The 20,804-nt window shown below is 49.3% G+C and overlaps 1 protein-coding gene across 4 annotated transcripts in view; it reads right to left on the bottom strand.

Annotated features, from left to right (window-relative positions):
• Positions 1–20,804, bottom strand: part of Srebf2 (sterol regulatory element binding transcription factor 2) — a 57,482-nt gene that overhangs the window by 9,321 nt on the left and 27,357 nt on the right. For 2 of the 4 annotated variants that reach the window (NM_001033694.2, XM_087556574.1), the window contains 9 exon segments: positions 665–774; positions 1,557–1,674; positions 3,511–3,679; positions 10,516–10,685; positions 13,480–13,756; positions 16,314–16,495; positions 16,998–17,190; positions 19,776–19,957; positions 20,091–20,205. In NM_001033694.2, the coding sequence (NP_001028866.2) occupies positions 665–774; positions 1,557–1,674; positions 3,511–3,679; positions 10,516–10,685; positions 13,480–13,756; positions 16,314–16,495; positions 16,998–17,190; positions 19,776–19,957; positions 20,091–20,205 (1,516 nt within the window). 4 annotated transcript variants of the gene reach the window in all.

Here is a 20,804-nt window from a genome sequence, read left to right as displayed (position 1 = left end):
CCTGACTGTTTTGGAACTCACTCTGTAGACCAGGCTGGTTTGGAACGCAGAGTCCTGCCTGCCTCTGCCCCGAGTGCTGGAACTAAAGTGCACCGCCACTGCCCAGCCAAGCACATTTATCTTATGCTGCCCCAGGTACTTCAGAGGCTGGGATGTGGCTGCTGATGCACCGTCATTCTGATGGCAGTTTAGAGGGAGAAGCAAATAAACCTTAGCTCTGTAGTCAGCAGGGGAGACTGCAGCCGAGGCAGTGGGGAGCTGGGTGGTACAGGTGGGAACCTTCCCAGCGGGGAGTGTTAGGAGCCAGCTCCAGGGTCCTTCTGTAGTTAAGGTGAATACCTGTTAGCCTCAGCCACTCAGGTCCTTTGTTGCTTGTCCTGTGCATATGGAAAGGGTCCTGACCTAAGCTACCCAGCCAGGGCCTCAGTGGGGTAAATGACCTACTCACTGCTTCATTTATACAAGGACCATTCGTTTCTGCTCAAAGAATGTTGCTCATAAGGGACAACTATGGGCTGGGGCATCCTGGTGGACACGAACCTAGGACTAGGGAACAAGGGAAGATGCTTTAAGATAGACTCCTGGTTCCAGAGGGGCACGGGGGAGGGGCCTGGAAAGAATGTACTAAACATTCTCAGGACAGCGAAGCCACCCAGATACTCACCAAGGGCTGACCTGAGCACAGAACTGCTGGAGAATGGTGAGGCCACAAATCCCACAGAGTCCACAAAAGAGTGAAGTAATTTCAAAAACTCTAGAGCACTGGAAAATTCACTAAAAAGAGAAACAGAGGGTCCCATGTTTATGACATACAGAAAGACCACACTTACGTATGTATGGCCTTACCTTACTTATCCGCATGCAGATTTACATCTCTAAGACTGGCTGCTTAGGGATCCAGTTCTAAGACTGAACGGCCTTGCTAACTCCCTTTTCCCACCACTCGGGGCTCACCGAGTTCTGCCCATGCCCACCATACATACACACACATGCTTCTCAGGGAAGTCTTTTGCTGATGGTCTTCCCTGTGCCAGGAAAGACGACCCTAGTGCTGGCCCCCTCCCTCCATGGACAACCTTGACTCTTCCTCCAGATGAGACTCTAAAGCCACATTCTTTCAGAAATTCCTACTGCCTAGGTAGGTCTGTCCCTCCCTCATTCTCAGGTGCACTGCAACCAGGACCTGGGACGGCATGACTTTGGTATCTTTTGGTTTATCGGGTATTAATCTGTGAAAGAGGAGCCATGTTCACCGAAAGCTGGGCTTCCAAGCTCTCTGGGCCAGCTGTGCCTGCTTGGTGAGCTTGCCGTACCTCACTCCGTCTCTCTCAACAGTTCACTGCTCTCTGTCCCCAAAAGCAAAGCAAATTCATCCATTTCTAACTTGCTCTGACAACTAGCCCCAGTTGGTGAAGGGATGGGAAAGGTGAAAAAAAGGGCATTGTGGCGTCTGAGCCAGACCTCTGATTTGAAAACAACCGCTGACTGACTGTTTTGGGGAATTATGCCGCCTCAGGGCACTAGCCCCAGGCAGAGTCAAGGCCTGGGGACCTTACCAGCTCTCTTCTTCCCGGTCACCTGCCTTCTTCTTGGCCTGAGGCTTCACCAAGGCCTCCACAGCTCTTTCCAGCAGGTGTTTGCAGAAAGCCTGGTGTACCTGGGCAATGGGGTCAGCTGAAGAGAAAGAAGGGTTATATGTGTCTTTCTCATGAGCCCTCTAGTGCTGGGGGACAACTCAGTGAAAGCAGGCATGTTTTGTACCTGTTACACTTTAGATTCTGAAAGTCTTGTACAGTAAGAAAAAAAAAAAAAAAAAGAGAGAGACTTTGTACAGTGTAAAAAGGTAGGGAAAGTGACAGGGACCAAATCTTTCTTAACCAAACCCACGATTACCCTTTAAGGGCTGGTGATATCTCAGTGAAGTAAACGTGCCTGCCACCAAGCGTGAGGACCTGAGTTCAGCCCTGCAGCTCGCACAGTAGGAAAGAACAAATGGCCCTGACTTGAGTACTGTGGCGCTTGCCCCTACCAAACACAAACAAAATGAACAAACTTAAAAAAAAGGATGGAAAGATAAGAATTACCTATGAACCATGAGGACAGCCAGGCCCTTGTGTGGTTTTAAACTACCCCCAAAGGGCATGTGTGTCTGTGCAGGTGCCCTCCACAATGGCTCGGGCTCGGAAGTTCCAAGTTGGAGGTGTAAGGTAACGGCTGTACAGCCTTACCAGGAAACAGAAAATAAAATGTTGAGAGGCCTTCTGTCTTTGTGAGCACTGATGGCCCGGAAGGAAAAGACGGCAGTGGGCTGCAGCGCTCCTGGCTATGGAGAAGCCTATGTCTCCTGCGATCAGCCACGCTTGGCCTAAGCTGACTGGACAGGGCTGCAAAGCACATAATGGCTGACGAGTCCCTTTTCTGGTAGGCCCTTATTATAGACTCACTAGTCCCTTCTGTTCCCAGCACCAATTTGGCCCAGAGGAGGAGGGGCGTTTCTGGACACTCTCTCTGTGAGGCTTGGCCCTGGGAAGCACCGGAGGAACAGCAGTCTGTGGAAGTCTGCCCTGTGGACAGAGCTGTCAGAGGATCTGTCTGTCATTCCTTTTCCTTCCTTCTTTCAATCCTTCAATTTTTAGTGTCACACATAATCTTTATACTGCACAGCAGTTTAAAAGCAAACCACGGGCTGGAGAGATGGCTCAGTGATTAAGAGCACCCGACTGCTCTTCCAGAGGTCATGAGTTCAATTCCCAGCAACCACATGGTGGCTCACAACCATCTGTAAAGAGATCCCATGCCCTCTTCTGGTGTTTCTGAAGACAGCTACAGTATATATAATAAATAAATAAATCTTTAAAAAAAAAAAAAAAGCAAACCACAAGCTCGCCCTGTTCCCCATGTCTGACATCCCCTCTGTACTCACAGAGCTTGACTACCTACTCAGCCGAGAGACCATGCAGGCAACTGCTCCAGTGTTCCCTGTGAGAGTCCACCCTGTCAGCCTCTGTACACTAAGCCTGGGCAAGTCGACTCCAATCACCATCAAACACCAGAGACAGAAAGCCTGCGTCTCCTTCCGGTGCCTGGAGCCCTGTCCCTGTCACCATTCTGAGCACTAGTGACTGCCGGCCGCCTATTGTTCCCTAACTGCTCCTTGTAAGGCTCTCTGCCCTCCCAATGGGGCCAGAAGGCCCCAGGCCAGGGAACAGCACACCCCATACCTTTGACATCTCCAAAGTGTCTAGAACAAGGGCTAAGAATATAGCTGGTGCCTAATCACAACTTATCATGTGTGGCCCTGTCATGTGGTGACCACAGGCTTTGACTGCTCAACACAACAGAGCTACAAACCGAGCTAAGTTACAGGCTCTCACCTCAGGAAAGTTACTTATCCTTTATGAGGCTCAAAAGAGAGGAAAGGAACAAGATGTTAAGGTGGAGGCACCTGGCTCACTTGTCTCCAGTGTAGCACCTGTCATCAGCTCTGAGCAGTGGAGAAAGCACCCTCACCTGGGTTCCTCTGGGCGCAGTACAGGCTGTCCTTGGCTGCTGACTTGATCGACCAGCTTCGCTCCATGAAAAACTTCTGGCCCAGGGGATGGCACAGCCAGCGCAGGGAGTCGGGGACAGCGCTATGCTCTGGGCCACACAGACTCTGGGCACGATTTAAGAAGTAGCTCTATGAAAGAGAAGAACCAGGCGTACATCAAGGTGGCAGAACGCTGGAGAAGGAGATCAATGGAAGACAGGCCCTGAATGAGTCCCAAAGTGATCTGTGTTCTGCGGAACCTGCCAGGCCTGGTAAGTACGGCCAGGGAGCAGGGCCAGGTGCACACAGTGGGGTTCTTGCCATACCCCAGCCGCTAAGCTATCTGAGCCTTCAAAACTTCTCCTTCACCTGCTGGTTTCCAGTGATTACCTAGGAAGGGACCTCAGACGTCCCCAACTCTACATGTGGCACTGTGAGTGCCTAGCCAAGTAGGCCCTCAATCCTGGGACTTCTCATGTCATTGAAGTTGCATATCTTTTACAGGATTTTTTTTTTTAGGCAAATTATGTTTTTTGGCTGATTTCTCAGCTCTCTTACAGAGAGTTTACAGAGAAATACAGAGTCAGTGCTCAGTATCACACTAGACAGTAGGAGGCTTACGTGTATGTGTGACCCTGACAGAAAGCCTCAACAGAAAGTCTCATTCCGCCCTTGAATGAGCCCCAACCCGAGAAGAAAGACCAGAAAAAGACTTCTTTTCCCCTACACAAACTTAGATGGAAATTAATGTAAGAAAAAAACATTTTTCTACGTATATGTGCACCATGGGTGTCCCCTTAAGACCAGAAGAGGTTGATGTGTTTTGTAAACCAAGGATATATTTTGTAGAACACCGTAGGGTGTGGTGGCCGGCCCATGCGGAGGCATCTCTCCGTGCGAGGTACCAACCATTCCACAGGTCTAGTGCAGAATAGTTTATTTGGGGCATGGAAGGGGGTTGAGAAGGGAGTAGAGACAAGAAAGAGAAGGGACAGAAGGGCAGAGAGAGAGACAGAAGGGAAGAGAGGGAGAAAGGGGTCAGAGAGAGTGAAGGAGGGTAGAGAGAGCAAAGAGAGGCCAAAGAGGCCTACCTGGCTGTTGCTAGGTAACTGCTGGATGAGCCTAGGAGGAATGCTAACAGAGGTGTCAGACCTGAACCTGGAATTACAGGTGGTTGTGAGCCACTGTGGGTGCTGGGAACTAGACTTGGTCCTCCAAGAACAGCAAGTGCTCCTAACAGCGGAGCTCTCTCCAGCCTCTTTTTAAAATTAACAAGGGATAAGGTTTCATCTTAGCATTTCCAAGATGTGTTTTGGTTAATTTTCCTCCATTTCTCCTCTCTGACCTGTTCGCTTCCAGTGGTCTCCTTTCTGTCTGGCTGTGCCTCTTTCTCTGTTTTTGTTTTTCCAAGACAGACCTTCTCTGTGTAGCCCTGGATATCCTAGAACTTGCTCTATAGGCCAGATTGGCCTTGAACCCAGAGTCATCACTTGCTTCTGCCTCCCAGTGCTATGATTAAATGCGCACCCCTTTTGTTTTTAAGTCGCCTGCTCTTGTGTGCACATGTCCTATTCTCAACATGGCTTTCGGTGTCCTTCCAGCTCCCCCCCACCCCTCCAAGATGTGACCAACAAAGTGGGATTCACCTTTCTGAGGCTGCTTTGGTTAATAGAATAATTCCTAGATCCATCCATTATTTTTTCTAATTTCATAATTTTGTTTTTCTTTATAGCTGAAACCACACACACACACACACACACACCCCTTTGTAACCAACATCTGTTGAGAGACATCTCTCTAGCTCTATAAGAAAGGGACATTGAGTCAAGCACAGTAGCATATATACCTTTCTTTAACCCCAGCACTCAGGAGGGAGAGGCAGGTGGATCTCTATGAGATCAGCCTGGTCTACAGAGTGAGTTCCAAGACAGCCTTGGTTACACAGTAAGACCTTGTCTCAAAACCAAAACAAACCAAAACAAGGGATGTTAAAAGTGTCTGGAATTCAAACCAACAGTGCCTAGCCAAGACAACATAGTTCTAGGGCCTCAGTGTTAGACAAACAGAAGAACACCACTGTCTGTTGGCATTAGAAATTCTTTTCTCCCCAACCCTGGCCCCTAATTCTGTCATTGAGTGATTATATCTCCACTCTATAGTTCATGATTTCTTATCGATAAAACTACTCAATCGGAACTGGGAGCTGAGCAGAGGTGGATGGGCAGGAAGAAGCACACTGGGAGCTCGGGGAGCCTGCCACAGGGGCTGCTGGTCTGGGAACTTCCCTTCTCCAGCTTAGGCACTGTCTCTAACGAGGGCATCTATCTCAGGGTCGGGGAGGCTGATGGTTCTGACCTTTAATAGACTTTAAGCAGCAATCAGCTAATGTAACAGCTTTAGAAAACTTGAATGCCAGTGTCAGAAATAGCACGGCCAAAGAACAGCCATTCAAGGATGCGCTGGGAAGGCTCTGAAGGGGGAACACGGGGACAGCCGCCTAAGGAGAGAACGCTGCCTGGCTAAGCTGGCCTACAGACACAACAGACTTACTGCATTGTTACGGCAGCCTATGAGACCAGGAGAGCATTTCACTTAGATTCGTAGAAGTAGTGATGACAGTCTCTCCTCTTATTTACTGCCCAGCCTTGAGAACAGGATATGGTGAGACCCAATACAGCAGAACGTATGACCCGCTATGACCTTCAAAGTGGAACCGCTGCGTGGGAGTGTGTGTGAGTGTGTGTGTGAGTGTGTGTGTGTGTGCGCGCGCACTCGAGCATATTGTGCACGAGTATATTCCAGGGCTGGTTAGCAAGGTAATACGGTGATTGTTCTAAGGAAAAATGCAATGTGCTGGTCTCTCTAGGGATCCAAGGGTGATACAGAGAAGTAAAAAGAAAGCCTTTCAGGCCATATGGCAAGAACCTGCTGAAGCCATTTAGAAAATTTATTAAGTTAAAATATATTTGTAACTGGAGTTCTTTTTTTCCTCCTAACATTGAAATCATAGTTTAGACATTAAGAACAACAACAACAACAACAACAAAAATTGTTTGGAGACAGTGTGTCATTTTGTAGCTCTAGCTGTCCTTGGACTCACAGAGATCCACCTGCCCAGGCCTCCTGAATTCTGGGATTAAAAGTATGGCCACCATGCCTGGTCTGACATTAAAATTTTAAAATACTTTGTTTGTGCACCATGAATGCAATACCCACAGAGGCCAGAGGAGGGTGTGAGAGTCCCTGGGGTCTAAACTTAAGCATCAGCTGGTAGCAAGTCTCCCCTTAGTGATTTGAACTAATAAGAAATATAAATCCAGAACAGACAACACAGCTATCAAGGCTTCTATAAAGGAAACTGTGAGAGTGAATTTTATTGCTCTTTTAATTTTCTTGGCTTTATAGCCCAGTTATAATATTCCCAATTAGAAAAATACGTTCCCTCTAAATTCTGGACATGCCAGGCCTCTCCTGAGCTGCAGGAGTCTCTCCCATAGCTCATCTGCTAACTGCCTGGCATGAGGTGAGGCAGCCGCCCAGGACTGCTTGGATCTCGAGAGCTGCCCTGTGCGCCTGGATGCACTCCAGCCCTCCATTACAGCTGGTGCACCCTGAGTGCCACAGCGAATGCTCGCGGGAGCCAAGTGCTACCCGAAACCGAAAACATGGACGTCTGACATCACATGGACACCCTGTAGAGAAAGCAACAGACCAAGGTGCCTCATGTTGCAAAAGCCAGCCACACTACCGTCCTTTAAATGACATCGTATTTTGTGTAAAGCTACATTTTAGGAAGCTTTTTTTTTTTTTTTGGACTGTTTGTTCTGTCTTGTTTTAAGAAGCAGTTAGCATGTGGAAACCTGTGTGGACAAGGGAATGGGGTGCTGTGCCCAATCTGAGTCTCTAACAGCCATGCTGAAGAAGCGGAAGCAAGCTGAGTGTGGTGGCCTACTCCTTTAACCCCAGCATTTGGGACCTCTGTGAGTCTGAGGTAAGCCTGGTCTAGGCAGTGAATTCAAGGACCACCAAGGCTGCTTAGCCTCTGTAAAAACCAAACTAAACCAACGCAAATGGTGGCTCACAGGCATGTACGTGGTGCACAGACGTATATATGCCGACAGAACACCCAGACACAGAAAAGTAAATCTTAAAAATCTGCCTCAAAGGTCTAAAAACCACCATCTCCTCTTTCAGTTGCCCATCTGATCTCTCTTCGTGCTACTCAACTAATTAAGACATAAATACTTTTTTGAATGATAGAACCACTAACAACTAAGCAAATGGGAAAAACCTGCCAGCACGACAAACTCTAAGGCATTTAGAGGTGAGTCCTGTTTGCGCCCAACACCTGAACCTTTTTGTCTTTGACTCTTTTTCTTTTCTTTTCAAGATAAGTTTCTCTGTGTGGCCCTAACTATCCTGGAGCTTGCTCTGGAGACCAGGGTGGCCTTGAATTCAGAGATCCACCTGCCTCCTGAGTGCTGGGATTAAAGGCCTGTGCCACCACCCAGCCTGTCTGCAAATCTTTTTTTTTAAATTTTATATATATATATATATATATATATATATATTTTTTTTTTTTTTTTGGTTCTTTTTTTCGGAGCTGGGGACCGAACCCAGGGCCTTGCGCTTCCTAGGCAAGTGCTCTACCACTGAGCTAAATCCCCAACCCCTTAATTTTATATTTACATGCATGAGTGCTCTGCTGCATATACATCTGCAGGCCAGAAGAGGGCATCAGATCCCCTTACAGATGGTTGTGGGCCACCATGTGGTTGCTGGGAATTAAATCAGAACCTCTGAGAGAGCAGTGTTGCTAACTGCCAAGCCATCTCACCAACCCTGTGTCTGCAGCTCTTAATCCAGCTGCTCCAAAAGGGAACAGGCAGAAAGGGGCAGTCACACCAGACGTCCACCACTCTCCTCTCACCTTACCGGCTATGCAAACTGGGCAACACTACTGAAGTTTCAGGTGTTTATACCCTTTGCCCCAAGGGGCACCATCACTAGAGGCTTAGTGCTCACAGAGGTGGGTGACGATATAAAAATGCTTCCTTTCCGTAGCGGTCTGTAACGGTAAGTGCTCCAAACAGCCCACACAAGTGCCAGCCACCTCTGCAGAACAAAGATGCCCAAGATCTCTCAACAAGTTAAAAAACTGAAGGGAAACCAAGGTTTAAGGTATAACCAACCACTTGGTGTGGATGATGTGGATGCCGTATGTGCTGGAGGACGTCCGGGGAACTACACACAAAACCGCTGATGGCAGATTTGGCACGCAGCTGCCTACGGGAGACGCCACAGGCAAGGGTGATTTTCTCTCTCTCCTGCTTTGTGATAAGGTCTTGCCATGCTGCCCAGACTAGCTTTGGACTTTTAGGCACAAGGGATCCTCCTGCTTTAACCGCACAAGCAGATGGTTCAACAAGGTGTGCCACAGCCAGCAGCTTTTAGAGACAATTACCGTGGTGCCATCTCCCTGAGCCCCAGCTGCTGAGTGTGGGCTTAGCCCTGGCTACGCTCTTTTATGAGGGCAGCGGCATCTTAGCAATGATGCCTGGTGAAGCACCCTGGGGCTTCAGGGTGATGAGACGATCCTGTCTCTGTGCTTATCCATGTGTCTTCCTGAAAGCCTGAACCCTCCTGGGTCTCCTGCCGGCGAACACACTCCCATGTACTACCCATTCCTGGAGTGCCTGGTCCAGAACGGGAGCTAAGTGAAATCCTCTGATGAATCAACCAATGGATATCTCACTTGTGGTCATAACAACAGAGTAGAGAGTTTCCTTCCTTACGTCTGCTGTGGTGTAGACTACAATGATACACTTGTGGCGATAGATCAGTGTTACCAAGACATGTTCTTGGTCTGTTCTCAGCTTATCACGTCCATTACCAGGTGGAGACAAGCGGAGATAAGATAATCCCATTCTGGACACAAGCAGTGTGTTTAGTTATCTATGCAAAGTGGGGCACTGAGTGAAACGTGCCTGTCTGCTGGAGTAAGAGAAAGTAAGGTCAGCAGATGTGAGCTAGCGAGGATTGGGAAGCAGCCAGCTGTGAACAACCAGCGCTGGCCCCTTGCCAGGCGTTGAGGGATGCACTCCCTAACTTCACTTCCCACCTTGCATCTGACCTGCAATCTTTTCAGAGCTCTGCCGTTTTTTATTTGTGGATCTAAAGTCCTGAGATCGATACAAGGCACTCCCTCAAAACAATCTGTGGATAAATTAAATAGGCAGGAGCTGTAACCAGTCTCAGAATGAGTTACATGTGAATCCCACAGAGGCATGCTGTAAATGTCTATGAACTGGAGCTTTTCCTTCAGTGCACAGTAATGTTCTCCTAAGTCTTTCTGCCTGAAAACCCAGCAAGGGGGACATCTTGCTGTCTTTTCCTCAGCGCTCCAAGCATTTGTGGAAGAGCAAGTGAAAGCCCCGACCCTTCAAATGTGTTGCACCATATTCTGATTTCTAGCTCCAGGACGGGAAGTTGCTCAGGGATATTTGTGGGACAGAAACATTATGGCTTGATTGCAAAATGTCACTCACAGACTCGTGTGACTGAATGCTTGGTCCCCAGCTGGCGGCCCCCACTTTTGGGAGTTGTGGAATGTTTTGGCCACGGGGTCCAAATGAGATTTAAAAAGGGGTACAGGGGTAACTTTGAGGGGTGTAGGCTGGCCCCTGCTCCTGGTTTATCTGACTCCTAACTGCTACTGCAATGTAACTAGGCCCAGCCTGTCACTGCTGCTACACCCTCCCTGCTATGCTGGACTACACCCTTAAAAAAAAGTCCTTTTTTTTTTTTTTTTTTGGTTCTTTTTTTCGGAGCTGGGGACCAAACCCAGGGCCTTGCACTTCCTAGGCAAGCGCTCTACCACTGAGCTAAATCCCCAACCCCAAAAAGTCCTTTCTTTAAGTTGTTTCTTTAGCCACTTTACCACAGGGGTGGGGAGAATAAGGCACACAGGAACGGAAGATACTCACAGCCAAGAAGCCCAGCTTGCCCCCGCATCGGGTCTTGAGCCCCATGGCAGCGGTCAGGTGGATCTCGACAAGTGTGCTTGGTGGGATTTTCTCCTCTGCACACTCGGCGAGGTTCACAGCACACAGAGCCATGTGCACATCGGAACAGGCAGATCCTGCTGGAAGCTTCCCTAGGGCGGGCAGAAACGGACACTGATGTTGATAGAGTTCCCAAGACAACACAGTCCCTCTGCCTCTCCAGTACAATTATTAACAGTGATCGTAAACTGTCACTTACAGACTCAGGGGTGTTAGCATGGGGTCCACACTTGCTGGTGCTCCCCACCCGGGGAGGCTGTGCAGCCTTTATGAGGTGGGGCCTAGGTGATGGGTGGAAGCTACTGGGGTGGCCTTTGAGGGCTAATATACATCTCCAGATCCAGGCTGCCTCTGCTTCTCTCTGTGGCTGAAAGCTCCCTTCTGCCGCCATGGACTCTACTCTCCAAACTGAGAGCCAAAGTAAACATCTCCTCTTAGTTGTGTCAAAGAGGTGCCAGAGGAGAAAAGAAGTGGCCTTTGTGTTCAGAAAGGTCCAGATGGGCTGCAGGCTCAGCAAGTTCCTGGCTATGTGGTTGCCTGCCTGTCTCTCCTGCTGTCTGGAACTTGGCTTCTGGTTATGTGATTGTTAGGATTAGCGGCTGGGATTGATGGTCACTACATAGAATTCAGGTGTGTGGGTACAGTATTTCCCAAAGCAGTGTCAATAGCATGGCCACATTCTGCTGTAAAGGTCTGAATTTCCAAATAGTCGAAGGGAGAAAAAGAAAACAACACAAAACCCAGTGGCTCTCAGTTTCCTTACCCTCTTCTTACATACGTCACAGGGGGGAAACAGATGGGAACAAAGCTAGTCGCACACACGTGGGATCAGTAGAGTTGGCTTACACTGTGAGGTCAGAGGACAAAGTGCCCCTGGCACAGACCCAAGGACCACTGTAGCTGTTCTGAGCTTTCATTTAATGACCGTCTCTTGCTTTGATCAGCCTTCTGACCTCAGGGCCTCCATGAACTCTCACCCTTACCAGTGAGGGGGTCTTCCTACCCAGCCGCTTTCTTATGAAGAGCATGTGACGCTCCCAGAGGTCACTTGGTATTAGTGTGGGCTGTCTGCTTTCCCCACGAAGCTCTAAGCTTTCCCCTTCAGAGAGAGGACAGAGTACAGTATGAAAGCCATGCTGGGGTCAGCCCTATCCCTTCGGAGGCCCCTAGGTCCCGGAGGAGAGAATGTCCAGTGAATGCAGAGATGGGTGGTGGAAACTGACTGCTCTAGCTGCAACTCTTGAAACTGAGCAGCTCCGTCTCCTGGTCAGAGATTGGGGTGCGGAGTTTGTTCTAAGGGCACCATGAGGGGCAAAAAAACAAGAACAAAAGCGGAACGGCAGGACAGATCTGAGGAGGAGGATATCCTGCTAAAGCTGAAGGCCACAATCTCACCTCCGTTCTAGATGACTAGGTCTACCCCACCCCCACCCAACATTCAAAGCCACAAGGAATGCTTGGTACCCCAGACCACACCCAACAGGCAGCTCTGACTCACCTTACTGCTAGTGGATACAGCAGCAACATCTCTTCAATCCTTTGTCTTCACCCTGCCCCTCTTACCCCAGGGCCAAACTTCTCATTCTCCTCTGACCTTTCACTGCTGTCCCTCTCAGGCAGGTCTGTTTGTTTTTCTGAGACATGCTCTCACCTTGTGCTGCTGGTTGACCTGGAATTCACTCCGTAGACCAAACTGGCCTCAAACTCAATGTCCCATCTGCATCTGCCTCCCCAGTGCTGGGATAAAAGGATGAGCCCCAATGCCCAGCTGACAGTTCCTGTCTTGACTACACTGCCCCACTTGTCCTTTGCATTGCAGACCCCACGGGTCCAATGGCTATTTAGTATTTCTCCTCTGTGCCTCATAGCAACTGTCCAACATACTGCATCATGGCCTGGCTTAGAAAAGGGCATTTCCTCCCATTTCTCTCAGTTCCGTTAGCAAACCAAACTCCTTAACAGGAAACCAGAGACAGCCATTGAGAGCAACACTTTTTATTTTAAACATTTTTTGATGGTTTGCATATGCTTGGCTCAGGGAGTGGGCCTAGAAGGTGTGGCCTTGTGGGAGGAAGTGTGTCACTGTGGGAATGAGCTTGGAGACCCTCCTCCTAGCTGCCTGAGGATGCTCAGTCTGTTCCTGGCTCCCTGTGGCTGAAGATGTAGAACTCTCAGCTCCTCATGCACCAAGCCTACCTGGATTTTGCCATGTTCCCGCCTTGATGATACTGGACTGAACCTTTGAACCTGTAAGCCAACCCCAATTAAATGTCCTTGTAAGTCCCAGCACAACTTGGGGGACTTAGTTTGCTCCTGCCATGGAGTCAATGGGGTTGAATTAGGTCATTATGCTCCGTGGCAAGTGTCTTCCTACCAAATGAGCCACCTTGCTAGTCCTATCTCTTTTTCTTCTTTTTTTGAGACAAGGTCTCATGTAGCTCAGGTTGGCCAAGGATGATCTTGCAGTCCTGAACCTTCCAGGTGCTGGGATTATAGGTATGTGTCCTGGCCATGCTTAAGACTGCAGAGATGGTACTGTGAATAATGCCCATCTTAGAAAAGGGATTGGTTTGTTCTTTGTGACAGAGTTTCTCTGTGGAGTCCTGGTTGTCCTGGAACTCAGATCTGCCTGCCTGTCTCTGAGAGCCGGGATTACAGGCCTGTGCCTCTACGCCTAGGTCCAGCATAGAAATGGTTATGCTCAGTGGTTAAAGAACACCGCTGCTCTTTCAGAAGACCAAGGTTCAATTCTCAGCACCTACATGGTGATTCACAACCGCAGTGTAGGCTGGTGCCTGGTTTAAAGCCATGCAAAATGGCTTCAGTCAAGAGGAGTTCTTGCAAAGCACACTAAGGAATGGACACTCGGGAACCTTCCCTTCTCACCTGTGATGTGCAGCTGGTGCAGCCTGTGGTAGGCCAGGGCAGCATCCCTCGCACTGCTCTTAGCTTCATCCTCAAAGCCGGCTGCAGTGGCGGGGGTAGCCCGCCAGCGCTGGAAGACCTTTTTGAGTAACCAGCGTACCAGGCGCAGCTTCTGCAGGCTGTAGCGGATCACGTTCCAGGAGAGGCTGCAGGCCAAGTCCAGGCGGGAGGTGGGCAGCGCCCGGCCCAAAACGGATAAGCAGGTCTGTAGGTTGGCAGCAGCAGCTGCAAAGTCACCCTACGAAGCAGCAAGTGGGAGTAGTGGTCACTGGCCTTACCGCTACCTTCTGGTTCTAACACACTTCTACTTGACCATCTCCTTATCAGAATAAAGCACGCTTGTTAGCAAAGTAAAACACAATTTCCATTAAAGAAAATTTGAGACATGCTGGAACGATACAAAAACATAAAAAGCAGCCACCTCACCCTACACAATCACTGTGGACATTCTGAAGACTCCCTGGCCTTTCTACTAAATTAACCTGCACTGTGTTCTGTCTTTGAGCAAGTGCGGGAGTCTCCAAAGCAGCTTGTTTGGTTGTCTTTCGAGACAGGGTTTCTCTGGGCAGCCCAGCTGGCTTCGAATTCAGAGTGCTCCTGAGTACTGGGATTAAAGGTGAGTGCTGCCATCGCCCGGGTGTCACAGCAGCTTTTATAAATAAGCACTAGTCTTTAGGTAACGTGTGTGCTTAGGATGGGGGAAGTCCGTGGTGCCCGACCTCAGGCCTGCTTAGTCACAGCTCTGGGATTGTAGCCTGTGATTCAGTGGCCTATAGAGGCCCAAGAATCACAGCTTTAAGGCAAACTCACAGCTAAATTACTAAACTCCCCCCATTCAGGATCTCTGCTGAGCGGAGGGTCTAATTTAAGGAGCGGATGGTGCCCAGCTGACCGTGGTTATCAATGGCGACCAAAGATGGCAGATGTGTTTTGCAGGCTGTCTCTGGCTTTTGCTTCTTTGCCTCAACCAGTCCAACTCTTCTCCCAGTAAGACTGTAGCTTCCCTTAGCACTGACTCTAAGCAGCCCTCCCAGCAGTTGCCTCCTGGCCACTGTTCCAAAGGCGTCAGAGCGTTTCCAGGCCTAGACGCAACGGCCTAGAAAGAGCCCTACAGCTCTTCCAGCCTTTCCCACCTTTGAGTTAACATCATTGTTAATTAAGTTGTGTCTCAAAATATTTATTCGATTCTACCTTTTTGTTAAATTCCAGGTCTCCCTCTCTCTTATCCCACCCATTCTAAGAACCTCCTAACTTGTTTCTGTATCTTTCAGTGTCTCCTTTCCCTAACCTATTCACATGGCCACCAGAATGACAGTTTTCAAATGCCCTTAAATCTGTCTCTAGGACTAGGACAATACTGTGACCTACTATATGGCATCACACCTGTGCTTTAGGACCCTGGGGCTATGGGCACTGACTGGGGTGTGTGTGGGGTAACTCAGGTGTGTCAGCCTGCAGAAGGACTAAGCTCTGGGTTTGCTATGGCTCAGGGATGGTCTGAGTCACACTGACTCCAATAGTGCATAATGGTTAATCCCTTCAATGTTACCCCATAATCTCTCCTTACAGTGATCCCAAATAAAAATGTTCAGCTAATTTTCCTGCTCAAATGTCTTCCCTGATTCACCAGAGAACTAGAAATAACTTAATTCAGAGGGCTGAAGAGATAGCTCAGAGGGTAAGAGCACTTGATGCTCTTCCAGAGGAATCAAAGTTCGGTTCCCAGCATCCATGCCAAGAGGCTCAGAACCACCTGGAACTCCAACTCTAGGCAATCTGATGTCCTCTTCTGGCCACCAAGGGCACTTGCACTCATGTGCATATACCTTCACACAGACATGAGCATACACAAATAAAAATAAGCCTTTACAAAAAACCCTAGGGGTTGGGGATTTAGCTCAGTGGTAGAGTGCTTGCCTAGCAAGTGCAAGGCCCTGGGTTCGGTCCCCAGCTCCAAAAAAAAAAAAAAAAAAAAAAAAAAAAAGAACCAAAAAAAACCCCCAAAAAACAAAAAACAAAAAAAACAAAACCAAACCCCTAACTCAGCTGTAAGTTAAAATTCTCTGCACACGGCGACTAGGTACACCACCAGCCGTCACTGCCATCTTCCTTTGACATAGACACACATATCCTCAGTGTGTCTACTTGTCTGCAGTCTGAATGTGAATGCCCCCACAGGCTCATGTAGTACTGTCTCGGCTGGCTGTGGAAGCTTAGGGCCTAAGGCCTGGCTGACATAAACGGACGGATAGGAGCAGCTCTGGCAAGTGATCTCTACTTGTGCTTCCTGCTCTGCATGAGATCTACATGAGATTCCACGCCACCAGCTCCTACCGAATGGCCAACAGCCTTCCCTAAGAGGAACTGAAACTAAGAGCTCAAATAATATCTCTTAAGTTGCTTCTGCTGTGTATTTGGTCACAGTGAGGAGACAAGTGGCTAATACAGTCCTCATGACACCATCTGCTTGAAAGGCCCTGACCTGCCTGCCTGCCTGCCTGCCTGCCCGCCCGCCCGCCTGCCCATCCTTCTTGACCAGAACAGCACCACCTACAGCCCCAGACTCATAGCACTTATATGACCCACTGCAGAGGTCATTTTGTGTCCACAGCATGATCTGGGCACAGGGATGCCCTCCCTCATCGCCCTGGGGCTGTTGTAGGTACAGGGCCTCCTCCTCACCTCAGTCACCCAGCACAGGCCACAGGACTGATTCACACTGGGGACTCAACAACATTCCCTGAGCACAGAGGATGAAAGTGAATGATAGAAGAAAGGCGGGTGACAGAACTCACTTTGGCGAGGTCTAGGTCTGCCTGCTTCCGGTGTCTCCAGAAGGTGACCGAGGAGCGTGAGTGTGGGCGGATCACTGGCTCCCCATGGACCAACAGCTTCACGAAGACGCTCAAGACAATCACACCGTTTAGCAGCCACAGCAGTAGAGTCGGCATCATCCAGTCAAACCAGCCTCCAGAACCTAAAGAGGGGCGTCTCAGCTGAGACTACCAGGAAGAGCCTTGTGGGACAGCAAGGCACCTAACAGACTCCAGAGTGTGACATCAAAGAGCCTTCTGTGTCATTTTCAGAGGAAATGGTAGACACTTCTGTAGCCTACACCCTTTTATACCCTGGTACCATGGAGCCGAGTGGGACACATACCCCAGTTAAGAGGAAATTAGGACACTGATCTCCTACCTGACGTGATGCTATACATCCCCTCCAACAAGTGCCTCCCCATCTCTCCCACCCACTTCTGCCCACAGTAACTGTAACAAAGCAAGTTCCAGGTTGGTTTGCTTGTCCCAACAAACTTCAGTTGTCTTCTCACATATAACGTAGACTGGCCCCCATCAGCAGCAAGCCGGTGGGAAGCCCATTCTTACTTCTGGACTAGGCAGGGATATCATGTAGTTTTTACACAGGGTCCTTTGTCACAGCAGTCCCCCTGACCCAAGCCAGCATTAGGGGGACCCACCTACCTGACTCCAGTGACAGTACATTGCGGCCAGAGCCTGAGTACGGGTGTTGGTCAGGGTTGTGGGCCCCTCCCCACTGCAGCAATGAAGTCAAGGGGTTAAAGGAGAGACCCAGGAAGGTGAGGACACATAAGAGAATTCGAGATCGGTCCACCATGCCCAGTGCCACAGGGGGAGAGTCCGGTTCATCCTTGACCTTCAGAACAGTAGCTCAGAGTTAGAACAGTTACCATTTTTAATTATTTACTATCTTCTTTTTTAATTTTATGTGCACTGGTGTTTTGTCTGTGTAAGGATATCGGGTCTCCTGGAACTTGAACTGCAGACAGTTAAGTGCTGCTGTGTGGCTCTAGGAATTGAACCTAGGTCCTCTGGAAGAGCATCCAGTGGTCTTAACCACTGAAGCAGCTCTACTGCCCCTGCCATTTGGGTTTTTACAGCACTTTGTGGGGTGGGTCGAATGAGATGCTCCTCACAGCCTCAAGCATTTGATGCACGGTACCCAGTTGGTGGCCGGGGGTGGGGTGGGGGAGGAAGAGGGGAGGTGAAGTCTTGCTGGAGAAGTATGTCACTTGGAGCGGGCTTGAGGCTTCACACTACCCTTGCCATACCCAGTGTGCACTCTGCCCTGCCTGTTGATCCAGACGTACGCCCTCAGCTGCTCCCGCCACCATGCCTTCTTTGTTCTCTCATCATGAACTCCAGCTCTCTAAATTTGTTAAGTCCAATTAAACACTTCCTTCTATTTCTTATACGTTGCCTTGGTCATGGTGTTTTGTCACGGCAACAGAGAAATCTCCAGGATACTTTGTTTTTATGCCTACACCGAGAAACAGACTGAGGTTAAACTCAAGATTAAGGCAGAGAGGAATAAAGCCAGGAGGGGCGGCCTAGGGAGTCTCCGATTCACAACCACTGCTGGGACACAGGAGTGATCTTCTACCACTCCTGAGTGTGTCCCGAAGCACAAAAGCGAGAGGTATGGGATCTCACTGTGTATCTCTACCTGTGTATCTCTGTGGAGACCAGGATGACTCTTGAACTCCCAGACTTGCCTGTCTGCCTCCTGAGTGCCAGGCCAACTTTCTTACAGAAGAGATCTCTATGGTAACAGATGCGGAGCTCCCATGACTACAAAAACGCAAACCTCTGTGCCATGTGCATGAGCAAGAGTGGTGTGGAGGGTGGTGGTGGGAGTGGTGTAGAAACACTAAGGTTCCTGTAGGAGGAATTACAGATCTGACCCACCACATGTAATGTGGGTTCTGGAACTCAGGTGCTAAGTTGCCCGCTCAATGCCTGCTGAGCCATTCCAATGGCCTCTTAAAATAGGCCATTTCATTGCATTTACGTCATGCCTCAATAATGTTGGAAAACAAATATAGTCAAGGAGTGTGATTTTTTTTTCTTTGTTTTTCGGAGCTGGGGACCGAACCCAAGGCCTGAGCTAAATCCCCAACCCCGTGACTTTTTTTTTAAAGGGAAGGTTTGCTTTTGCTCACTTTTGTAAGGTTTCAGCTCACCGTATCAGGGAGAGCCTCTGTGGCAGAACCAAGCAGCTTGTTTGACCTCAGTGGTGAGGGAAACAGAGGGAGAGAATGCTGTGGCTGGATCTGCTATTGAAACTAGAATGTGCTTTTTGTGTCTTGTTCATTTGATAGACAGAAATGGAAGTGGAAGCCCAAGGGAACTAACAAGGGTGAGGTAGGGGATTGGAGCCAAGGTTTTCCCCAAGTCCAAATTGAATGTCATATGGACTACTATCCCCCAAAACAATCGTATTTACAAAAACAATTCAAAAGAATGCTTGCTTTGTGCTGGGCCAACCTGGTCTATATAGAGATCATAGAGTTCTAGCTCACCATCTAGGACTGTTCAGTGAGACTGTGTCTTGCAAGGAAATAGAGTGTGTGTATTTAGTGTGCGCGAAGCCCTGGGAATGGCTCTTCAGCACCACGTAGACATCAAAGACACCGGCATTGCCTGAACTCCCAGCACTTGGCGGGTGGAGACAGGAAGATCAGGAGGTCGAGCGAGTTCATTCTAATTCCATAGCAGCTTCTAGGCCAGTCAGAGCAACATGACAACCTTTAGAATGAACTAGAATGAACCATGTTTCTGGAGTCAGAAACTCCAATGTCAAGACACAGTACAAGATCCAGTGTTTCCAAGAGTTCTGGGAAATCACTGTGCTTAGGGCCTCTGCTAACTAATTCCATTAAAACTTCAATTGCCAGGGGCTCCCTTGTTCAGGGACCATTTAAGAGCCCTTGGTTGGCGGAATGCTATCCGTGAGATTGCAAATTGAAGTTGTTTCCGGAAAGAGCGCCAAGAGGTGGCCTTGCTCTAAACCAGCAGAGCAGCCTCAGAAAGTGGTCTTACCAGGCCCATTACTGGCAGGGAAAGTAATGGAGTGCATCCAGGGGCTCTCAGAGCCAACTAGCCCGACAGCTGCTCAGTGTCCTCATTCCCTGTCTGGCAGGGCCTTTCAATAAGGACCTGCAAAGTCTGAGGGTCTGACACTTTGTCAACCAGAGGCTTTTTTTTCTGGATTTTTTTTGCTTGGACCTCAAGCTCCCCTTGCTCAGCCTCTCCTGCGCTGGGTCACAGGCATGGACATCACACTGAGCAGTTTCCTACTTCACAGACGGCTAATGTCACAGGGTACTCAGTCCCCTCCACCTTACATTCTTTAACCAGCGGTCCAGTCACCTCCCCGTGGCCACTACTTTTTCACAGAAAACGAGAGGTTCAGAGTGTGAGAAATGTCAAAGCTCATACCTTTGCATCATCCAGCAGAGGGCTGCCCGGCTCAGAGTCAATGGAATAGGGGGAGAAGCCAGCCTGGGACCCGGAGTCCGAGGCCGGGGGAGACATCAGAAGGACATTCTGATTGAAGTCATCGATCTTCAAGTCCACATCACTGTCCACCAGACTGCCCAAGTCGATGCCCTTCAGGAGCTCTGCAAAGAGAAGGACGGCTCCTTAGAGAACTACCCAGTTTCACAGAGTCCCAAATGGGTGGGGCCTCACACACCCCAGCCCCCTCCCCAGTGCCCATCACAGGACGTCCCCGGTCTCATGGGGCAGACGTACTGTTTTTCTGATTTGCCAGCTTCAGCACCATGTTCTCCTGGCGCAGCTTGTGGTTGACCTGCTGCAGGTACTTGATGTAATCAATGGCCTTCCTCAGAACGCCAGACTTGTGCATCTGGGAAGGAAGGCAGATGAAACTCGGTTAAAGCCATGCACACTGGAGAAGAGAGTGCAGAGCCCCAGAGTTCAAGAGTGGGGATGGGGAGCGAGGCTGTGAGGAACACAGCCTCACTGGTTCAGTTGCTGGCGGACTGCAACAGAACTCGCCCTACCTCTGAATCTCTTTTCTTTTCTTTCTTTTTTTGGTTGGTGGGGTGACAGAACTAGGTGTTGCTGGGTTTCAGACCCAGGACAAGGGGCTGAGGTGCCTATATTACATACCGAAGTGGACCTGGCCTCTAGGTTCTCCCAGGATTCCTCAGTCCCTACCTGTTACAGGGCATGGCTGGTATACCCCTCTCCCAGAGACACTTTCCTATATAATGGGGACATTTTGGTCTCCCTATCTCTCCTGCTCTCTGAATTTTCTCTCTCCTGCATGTGGGCTCAAGTCCTTTCTCTCTTGCTCTCCTCCCCTCCACATCTCCCCCAACAACCCCAGCCTTTGAGACCTCCCTGGCTTTGTTCCTTGGGACCAGTGAACCCACTGGAGAGCTGGTTCCCATTAAACCTGCCTCTAACTTGGCTTGAATTGGTTCATTTCACTGGCAGAGA

The sequence above is a fragment of the Rattus norvegicus genome, chromosome 7 (assembly GCF_021556685.1).
Source record: "Rattus norvegicus strain SHRSP/BbbUtx chromosome 7, alternate assembly SHRSP_T2T, whole genome shotgun sequence".
Taxonomy (NCBI): Eukaryota; Metazoa; Chordata; class Mammalia; order Rodentia; family Muridae; genus Rattus; species Rattus norvegicus.
Note: the sequence above shows the minus strand (reverse complement) of the source record. Positions and strands in the feature narration are given on the sequence as shown.